The sequence below is a fragment of the Emys orbicularis genome, chromosome 9 (assembly GCF_028017835.1).
Source record: "Emys orbicularis isolate rEmyOrb1 chromosome 9, rEmyOrb1.hap1, whole genome shotgun sequence".
NCBI lineage: Eukaryota > Metazoa > Chordata > Testudines > Emydidae > Emys > Emys orbicularis.
Genome location: NC_088691.1, coordinates 56,666,025 through 56,676,075, shown reverse-complemented (window position 1 = coordinate 56,676,075; position 10,051 = coordinate 56,666,025). Strand labels below are relative to the sequence as shown.

At 47.9% G+C, this 10,051-nt stretch overlaps 1 protein-coding gene across 2 annotated transcripts in view; it reads right to left on the bottom strand.

The window, feature by feature from the left end:
• Window positions 1–872: 872 nt before the first annotated feature.
• Window positions 873–10,051, bottom strand: part of PPP2R3A (protein phosphatase 2 regulatory subunit B''alpha) — a 121,112-nt gene continuing 111,933 nt past the window's right edge. Inside the window, exon 13 of one of the 2 annotated variants that reach the window (XM_065410883.1) lies at window positions 873–969. In XM_065410883.1, the coding sequence (XP_065266955.1) occupies window positions 873–969 (97 nt within the window). Of the gene's footprint in view, window positions 970–1,340; window positions 1,504–10,051 lie in introns of those variants that run through there. The other variant, XM_065410882.1, reaches the window with a different exon arrangement.

Here is a 10,051-nt window from a genome sequence, read left to right as displayed (position 1 = left end):
AGGAGCATTAGGAAATGGAGATAATTTAGGTTAGCATGAGAAGCAGCACTCATAGCACGTCAGCTGCCCTAATTGTTGATTTTTTTGTAGGCATCACAGCAGAGAAGAGTTTCAAGGAGGACAGTACGGTGGCATTGTCAGTATTTGCAGGGAGTTCCTTCTATCCATGTGAGAGAGTGCAAAGGTGCTAAACCTGAATTCTGTCTTAATGTGGTTTTTTTTTGTCTGTAGTACTGTAGCTGTACATTGCCCTGTACAGTGAGTAAAATACTCTTAACAAATAAGCGTTTGAAGAGCTTACAGTGTAAAGCACAAGAGGGCACCTTAATTTGTGTGTTGTGTTTGGGGATATTTTCTGTTTCCAGAATGAGCAGGACATTTTGACACTTTAAAAAAGAGATAAGTTAGTAGATGAGGCTTGATGGAACTCTTTAGATGTTCATTTAAACGGAGTTAATTTGTCAGCCTGGTAAAGTTAAAGGGTACAGAATAAATAATACAGAAATGACTGCCTTGAATTAATTTGGTAATGACTACTGTGCAAGTTGCATGCAATTTTATTATGTTTAAGCATTAGATGTTAGACCATTATTGCACATGGAGACTTTATAGAATTTGTATGGCAAGACAAGAAGGAAACAAAGTGCAGTCACCATATTTAATGAGCATGCACAATAACAATTTGCAAAAAGACTTTTTATAGAAATTACCTTCTTGCAGTTACACATATGAAGAAAAAAAGGATCTTGAATTACAGTGTATAAAATAAAGCACTTTGCTTCAAGGAAGGATTTTTAAAAAAACTCCTAAGTGTCTACCGACCACTCGCCACTTAAATATTGACAGATACTAGTTCCATGTCTTCCATTTTTCTAGGATGAAAGGTCTGAGATAACTAGTTTGTCCGACTTGTCTGCAGTTTCAGAGGGAGTTAAAAGTTCGTCTGTTTCATAGTCCTCTTCAAATGATCTGCAATGAGAGAACAATGATACTGTCAAAACCTGTTTCTACATGTTTACTTTGGTTGTAAAAATCTAATGTTTTCAGATACAAAAGTATCTGAACTTTTATGCTGCATTTTAATTGCTATCTGCAGTTCTATTACTTTAACTTTTACAGCTGATACTGTTGATTTTTGCAGTCCCACCCACCAAGAGATCAACATTTTAAAATAAAGATGCAATAGCACAGAGGGATGTTTGGGGAAGATTTAAATATGAACCTGTTTTTCTTGTTAAAATCTAGTGATGTCCTTCAAATTGCAGCACAGGAAAATTGTGACTATGGTTCTCCTGTATTTGTGTCTACACAGACCACTGCTGTCAGTTGTGTGCCTGTGGTCACAGAATCTTCTTTTTTAGTGGTAATAGCTGGGGACATGTGCCTGACATTCCAGTTCTTTTCACCCTGGAGCCAAGGTTAGGAATAATCTCACCCTCTCTAGCAGTCGCCAGTTCCTCTCTCTGCTGAAGCAGTGAGGAACCCTCCTCCGTGTGAAGATTTCTGTTTTGTGAAATAGATTTAGTTTTAAGATTTTTACTCAATTAAAAACACTTCTGTTCTAATGTTGTCACTTTTTCAGTGCTGTCATTCTCATTTCAACAGGTGCTCCTCTTGGCGCTGATGGTGCTCATCAGACACCACTGCCTTCAACATATAGGGAAATTTATCTGGCCGTGAAAGACTGTAAAGCCGGGTTGTGGACCCTTCTTATGGAGGAGGCCTTGGCTTTGACTCGCTCAGAAACTCCCCCGTGCCGCTGGAGAGTCTTGGCTTAAGTGATGCTTTGAAGCCCACTAAAATGCTGAGATCTGAGACAATTCTCTCAAGCAATCACACCATCATGTCCCATTCTCAAACAGTTGGAAGTCTCAGCATCCAGCTCCTAGTATTAGAGGTCAGTGGCTCTGAAACGTCCCTTAGTTCTAAAAGGAGGAGCTATGGTAGAGTTGCTTTATGGTTAGTGTCATGGTTAGCAGGAGGAGCCCCATCAGAGCTTCCTAGTCGTACCCATAAGGAGACTCCTTTGGGTCCTTGGAGGCTCTGCCTGAAGTTTCTGTATCCTCTTTAAAACAGCCCAGGTTGCCATGCAATTTAAATTCTCCCCATGATCTTGGGTCCCTTCAGTATCAGAAGCAATCCCTGACACTGTTTATATGGAGAGATACCTATCTCATAGAGCTGGAAGGGACCCCGAAAGGTCATCGAGTCCAGCCCCCTGCCTTCACTAGCAGGACCAAGTACTGATTTTTGCCCCAGATCCCTAAGTGGCCCCCTCAAGGATTGAACTCACAACCCTGGGTTTAGCAGGCCAATGCTCAAACCACTGAGCTATTGCACTGCCCCAAATCTTAGAACAGAGATCTTTTGGCAGCAACCACATGGCTGCCTGCGTGGTGTTCCGCACTGTGTATGGCACCACCGGATAGTGCCACATCTTGACCAGGCAGAAGCACAGGAAGTACCTTAAGTTCATACTGGACAGCAACCATCCCAGTACAAGATGCTGCCCCCCAGGTGTTCAAGTTGTTGTTATTATTATTTAGCATCTAGGAGCCCCAGCATGCGAGATGCTGTAAAAACACAGAGCACAAAGACAGTCCCTGCCCCAAAGAGCTTACAAGCTAACAGTGGTCATAGCTCACTTGCTTTATCCCTGCCTACACATCTCACTGAACCTCAGAGGGGGCAATACACACCCTCCAGCTGACATCTGACCTCTTCCAAACTGTGACTGAGGATCAGCAAAGAGAAATCTACCCTCTAGTCTATGTACGTCTTAACCCTGCTACAATGGCCAGCACCTTTTGGGAGCTGGTTTCTGTCTCTCAAAAGACAAGGGGATAGTCCTTAGTCCAAGGCTGGGCAAACTATGGCCCGCATCTGGCCCACCAGCCGTTTTAACCTGGCCCTCAAGCTCCTGCTGGGGAGCGGGGTCTGGGGCTTGCCCTGCTCTGGTGCTCCAGCCAGGGAGCAAGGTCGAGGGCTGCTCCGTGCAGCTCCCGCTTGCAGCGGCATGGTCCCCACTCAGGCTCCTACGCATAGGGGCAGCCAGGGGGCTCTGCTCTGCATGCTGACCTGGCCCCAAGCGCTGCCCTTGCAGTTCCCCTTGGCCAGGAACCGCGGCCAATGAGAGCTGCAGGGGCGGTGCCTGCGGATGGGTCAGAGATGCCTGGCTGCACCTCCGCATAAGTGCCAGGGTGGGGACTTGCTGCTGCTTCCGGGAGCTGCCTGAAGTAAGTGCTGCCCGGAGCCTGAACCCTCAAGCCACCACCCAGCCCCGATGGCCTTCTGAACCCCTTGGTCCCAGTCTGGAGCACCCTCATGCACCCCAAACCCCTCATCCCCAGAGCCTGCACCCACTGCCCTGACACACATCCCTGCCCCAGCCCAGAGCCCCCCCGAACTCCTCATTTCTGGCCCTCACCCCCGCCCGCACCCCAACCCAAATTTCGTGAGCATTCAGGGGCCGGCATACAATTTCTATACCCAGATGTGACCCTCGGGCCAAAAAGTTTGCCCACCCCTGCCTTAGTCAGTGTTCCTTGCTATGTAGAAGGAACTGGCCAAGGAATGCCCTTTCTCAGGGTTCTGGGGTTAATAGCAACATGTTCCTTTGTCACACCTTAAACAAAGCTCAGGAGGAGACCCTGTCAGAGTTAATGAAATCATGTGTATAACCAGGCTGAGAGCCTCTGGACATGCTAGTATGACCGCCACTAGACACCTGTGGAGTGTGACTTTACTTGAGGGTTGTAGGGCAACTACATGGAGCTAGGTCCCTACTTTTAGTCACTACTTTCTTAAGCCAGCTTCTAGAGTGAGCTGAGTTCGGGCAATTTGATGTTCTAAACATTTATATAACACAGTTCCTCACCCATCCTGCTTTTGGAAGGCATTACTAACTAGTCTGCTAAAGTGGGGCTCCTTGGAGCCATTCTCATGACGGAGGAAAAGGAGCCAGGTTACTTTTCACCACTTCTATTCTCCAAATGTTGGCCATCTATAGCATTGGTTTGAGCTGAGATCACATTAGTAAGGATGACCTTTCAGATCCTAGGAATGATGGAGTAGATGATATATGGTAGTATGCCTCACCCTGCCAATGACTGCATGAGTGGGTCTGTGTCCTGATGATTCAGTGACAGTTAACAATATTTCACCTCAAGGGTATTATTTCCAGTTGCAGGAGCTGTTAGGACAGATGGCTGGATCTAGGAGTAACCACTCGACTAGAGAATTCAGTCTAAGGCCTGGTCTACACTATGAGTTGAGGTCGAATTTAACAGCGTTAAATCGAATTAAGCCTGGACATGTCCACATGACGAAGCCTTTTTTTTCGATTTAAAGGGCCCTTTAAACCCATTTCTTTACTCCACCTCCGACGAGGGGATTAGCGCTGAAATCGGCCTTCCCGGGTTGGATTTGGGGTAGTGTGGACGGAATTCGATGGTATTGGCCTCCAGGCGCTATCCCAGAGTGCTTCATTGTGACCGCTCTGGACAGCACTCTCAACTCAGATGCACTGACCAGGTAGACAGGAAAAGCCCCGCAAACTTTTGAATTTCATTTCCTGTTTGCCCAGCGTGAAGAGCACAGGTGACCACGCAGAGCTCATCAGCACAGGTAACCATGATGGAGTCCCAGGATCGCAAAAGAGCTCCAGCATGGACCGAACGGGAGGTACGGGATCTGCTCGCCATATGGGGAGACGAATGAGTGCTAGCTGAACTCCGTTGCAGTAAACGAAATGCCAAAACATTAGAAAAAGTCTCAAAGGGCATGAAGGACTGAGGCCATAACAGGGACGCACAGCAGTGCTGCGTGAAAATTAAGGAGCTACGGCAAGCCTACCACAAAGCCAGAGAGGCAAACGGACGGTCCAGGGCAGAGCCACAGACATGCCGCTTCTACGCGGAGCTGCATGCCATGCTAGGGGGTGCAGCCACCACTACCCCAACCCTGTGCTTTGACTCCATCAATGGAGAATCACGCAACACGGAAGCGGGTTTGGGGGACGAGGAAGATGATGATGATGATGAAGACAATGACGATAGCTCACAGCAAGGAAGCGAAGAAACCAGTTTCCCCAACAGCCAGGATATGTTTATCACCCTGGACCTGGAACCAGTAACCCCCGAACTCACCCAAGGCGTGCTCCCAGACCCTGAGGGTACACAAGGGACCTCTGGTGAGTATACCTTTGTAAATGTCACACATGGTTTAAAAGCAAGCGTGTTTAATGATTAATTTGCCCTGGCAATCGCGGCCAGTACAGCTACTGGAAAAGTCTGTTAACGTGTATGGGGATGGAGCGGAAATCCTCCAGGGACATCTCCAGAAAGCTCTCCTTCATGTACTCCCAAAGCCTTTGCAAATGGTTTCTGGGGAGGGCTGCCTTATCCCGTCTGCCGTGGTAGGACACTTTACCACGCCAGGCCAGTAGCACGTAGTCTGGAATCATTGCATAACAAAGCATGGCAGCGTATGGTCCCGGTGTTTGCTGGCATGCAGACAACATCCATTCCTTATCTCTCTTTGTTATCCTCAGGAGAGTGATATCATTCACGGTCACCTGGTTGAAATGGGGTGATTTTATTAAGGGGACATTCAGAGGTGCCCGTTCCTGCTCGGCTGAACAGAAATATTCCCCGCTGTTAGCCACACGGTGGGGGGGAGGGGTGAAGTGATCATCCCAGAGAATTGGGTGTGGGAGGGAGGGGAGTTAGTTGGGTTTGTGAAGTCCCTCCTTTTACATTGCAAACCCATTTTAAATGGCCAACTGAACGGCCGCTTGGTATGGGAAATGAGGGCGCTGCTGTTTGAAACCATTCCCACATGTTATGAAGGTTAAAAAAGCGAAAAGACTGTGGCTTACCATGGCTGCCTGCAACCTGAATTCTGTTGCCTGGCACTGCGTGAGTGATCTCTCACACCAAACCAGCAGGCCCTCAATATAAGAGGAAAAATGCGACCTTGTAACGAAAGCACATGTGCTGTGTAATGTGAACAGCAAAATTTAACGTGAAAAAGCGTACCCATTGTTCTCTAAAATGGGTCTTTTTAACCACCTCTCCCTTTTCCTCCACCAGCTGCAAATGTTTCTCCTTCGCAGAGGCTAGTGAAGATTAGAAGGAGAAAACGGCGGACTCGGGATGATATGTTCTCGGAGCTCCAGAGGTCCTCCCACACTGACAGAGCACAGCAGAATGCATGGAGGCAGACAATGTCAGAGTGCAGAAAAGCACAATATGAACGAGAGGAGAGGTGGCGGGCTGAATCGAGCAAGTGGCGGGCTGAAGAGGATAGGTGGCATCAGATTGCTGACAGAAGGCAAGAGTCGATGCTCCGGCTGCTGGAGCATCAAACTGATATGCTCCAGCGTATGGTTGAGCTGCAGGAAAGGCAGCAGGAGCAGAGACTGCCACTACAGCCCCTGTGTAACCAACAGCCCTCCTCCCCAAGTTCCGCAGCCTCCTCACCCAGACGCCCAAGAACGCGGTGGGGGGGCCTCCGGCCACCCAGCCACTCCACCCCAGAGGATTGCCTAAGCATCAGAAGGCTGGCCTTCAATAAGTTTTAAAGTGCAGTGTGTCCTTGTCCTTCCCTCTTCCCCCACCCCTCCCGGGCTACCTTGGCAGTTATCCTATTTGTGTGATGAACTAATAAAGAATGCATGAATGTGAAGTAACAATGACTTTATTGCCTCTGCAAGCGGTGCTCAGCTTACAGGGAAGTAGAGTGAACCGGGGGAGGTGGGGGGTCATCAAGAAGAAACAAACAGAAGTTTCACACCGTAGCCTGGCCAGTCACAAAACTGGTTTTCAAAGCTTCTCTGATGCGCACCGCGCCCTGCTGTACTGTTCTAACCGCCCTGGTGTCTGGCTGCACGTAATCAGCGGCCAGGCGATTTGCCTCAACCTCCCACCCCGCCATAAATGTCTCCCCCTTACTCTCACAGATACTGTGGCGCACACAGCAAGCAGCAATAACAATGGGGACATTGGTTTTGCTGAGGTCTATCCGAGTCAGTAAACTGCGCCAGCGCGCTTTTAAATGTCCAAATGCACATTCTACCACCATTCTGCACTTGCTCAGCCTATAGTTGAACAGGTCCTGACTACTGCCCAGGCTGCCTGCGTACAGCGTCATGAGCCATGGCATTAAGGGGTAGGCTGGGTCCCCAAGGATAACTATAGGCATTTCAACATCCCCAACGGTTATTTTCTGGTCTGGGAAGAAAGTCCCTTGCTCCAGGTTTTGAAACAGACCAGAGTTCCTGAAGACACGAGCATCATGTACCTTTCCCAGCCATCCCACGTTGATGTTAGTGAAACGTCCCTTGTGATCCACCAGGGCTTGCAACAGCATTGAAAAGTACCCTTTTCGGTTTACGTACTCGCTGTCTTGGTGCTCCGGTGACAAGATAGGGATATGGATTCCGTCTATAGCCCCACCACAGTTAGGGAATCCCATTGCAGCAAAGCCATCCACTATGTCCTGCACGTTTCCCAGAGACACCACCCTTGATACCAGCAGGTCTTTGATTGCGTTGGCTACTTGGATCACAGCAGCCCCCACAGTAGATTTGCCCACTCCAAACTGATTCCCGACTGACCGGTAGCTGTCTGGCGTTGCAAGCTTCCACAGGGCTATCGCCACTCGCTTCTCAACTGTGAGGGCTGCTCTCATCCTGGTATTCTGGCGCTTCAGGGCAGGGGAAAGCAACTCACAAAGTTCCATGAAAGTGCCCTTACGCATGCGAAAGTTTCGCAGCCACTGGGAATCGTCCCACACCTGCAACACGATGCGGTCCCACCAGTCTGTGCTTGTTTCCCGGGCCCAGAATCGGCGTTCCACGGCATGAACCTGCCCCATTAACACCATGATTTGCACATTGCTGGGGTCCGTACTTTGTGAGAGGTCTATGTCCATGTCAATTTCTTCATCAGTCTCGTCGCCGCGCTGCAATCGCCTCCTCGCCTGGTTTTGCTTTGGCATGTTCTGGCTCTGCATATACTCCAGAACAATGCGCGTGGTGTTCATAGTGCTCATAATTGCCACGGTGATCTGAGCGGGCTCCATGATTCCAGTGCTATGGCGTCTGGGCTGAAAAAAGGCACGAAACTATTGTCTGACGGAGGGAGGGAGGGGCGAGTGACGACATGGCTTACAGGGAATTAAAATCAACAAAGGTGGCTGTGCATCAGGGAGAAACACAAACTGTCACACAGAATGGCCCCCCCAAAGATTGAACTCAAAACCCTGGGTTTAGCAGGCCATTGATTTCATGGAGGGAGGGGGAAACAAATTAATACAGAACAAATCTGGTCCATCTATCTTTTACATCTTAGGCTGGCAGCAGACGGTGCAGCATGACTGATCTGCCAAGCACCCAGAAGATGCTGATGGCTAAGATGCTGCATTACGACTGCTAGCCATCATCGTCAAGACGGTGCAATAGGTCTGCCGGCAGGACTGAGTCTACAGGAGACAAAACATGTCTGCCCAGGCGCCTCAGACCGAACTCACTGAGGAGTCCGACTGCAACGGATACCAGTCGTAATACAACATCTACTGCCAAAAGGCAAGGAGTTGCTGCTGTATAGCAATGCAGTCCCACGTCTGCCAGCACCCAGATAGCCGATGACGGCTACCAGTCATTCTGCACTGTCTACTGCCAAAAGGCAATTAGCTGCTGCTGTGTAGCAATGCAGTACCACGTCTGCCGGCACCCAGATGACATATGGTGACGCTGAGCTGAGCGGGCTCCATGCTTGCCATGGTATGTCATCTGCACAGACAACCCAGGTAAAAAGGCACAAAACGACTGTCTGACGTTGCTCTCACGGAGGGGGAGGGACCTGACGACATGTACCCAGAATCCCCCGCGACACTGTTTTTGCATCATCAGGCATTGGGATCTCAACCCAGAATTCCAATGGGCAGCGGAGACTGCGGGAACTGTGGGATAGCTACCCACAGTGCAATGCTCCGGAAGTCGACGCTAGCCTCGGTACTGTGGACGCAGTCCGCCGACTTAATGCACTTAGAGCATTTTATGTGGGGACACACACAATCGACTGTTTAAAAATGATTTCTATAAAACCGGCTTCTATAAATTCAACCTAATTTCGTAGTGTAGACATACCCTTAGACATCTGAGTCAAAGCAGAAAGACAGAATTTCCCTCCAGTGAATGAAGAACTTGGATTGATTCCAGAGTCAAGCCAGCTCCTTTGTTCTGGTGTCAAGGGATGTGAAAGCAGCCATAAAACCAAACAAAAAATCACCTCACAACAACCTTACACACACACAACAAATGGAAAAATGGGGAAACTGATAGCAGTGAATGTAAATCAGAAAGTAGGAATTGTAGAAAATTGATAAGGGAAGCAAAAGGACACTATGGAGAGCAGAGTTCAGGACAAAGTTTTTCAAGTATATAAGGAACAAAATTGGTCCATTACTAGATGAAAATGGTAGAATTGTCACTAATAATGTAGAAAAGGCTGAAGTGTTCAATAAATATTTCTGTTCTGTATTTGGGGAAAAAACTGATGATGAAATACTTACCAAGTCCAAAAGTAACTCAGTAGGATGTTAAACAGTGCTTATTAAAGATAGATATTTTTAAATTAGCAGGTCCATATAACTTGCATATAAGAGTTTTAAAGAGCTGCCCAATGCACACTCTGTGCTATTATATTTTTTTTCAATACATCTTGGAACACTGGAGAAGTTCCAGAGGTCTAGAAGAAAGCTAATGTACCATAATTTAAAAAAGGTAAATGGGATGACCCAGATAATGATAGCCTGTCAGCATGATTTGTTCCTGGGCAAGATGCTGACTTGGTACCACATGACAGTTTGATTAAAAAATTAGACTGATATAAAATGAATAGGGCACACATTAAATGGATTAAAAACTGGGACAGGTCTCAAAATGTAATTGTAAAAGAGGAATCATCATCGAGCATGTGTGTGTCTAGTGGCGTCCCACAGGGATTGGTTCTCGGCCCTATACTATTTAATATTTTTTATCAATGAC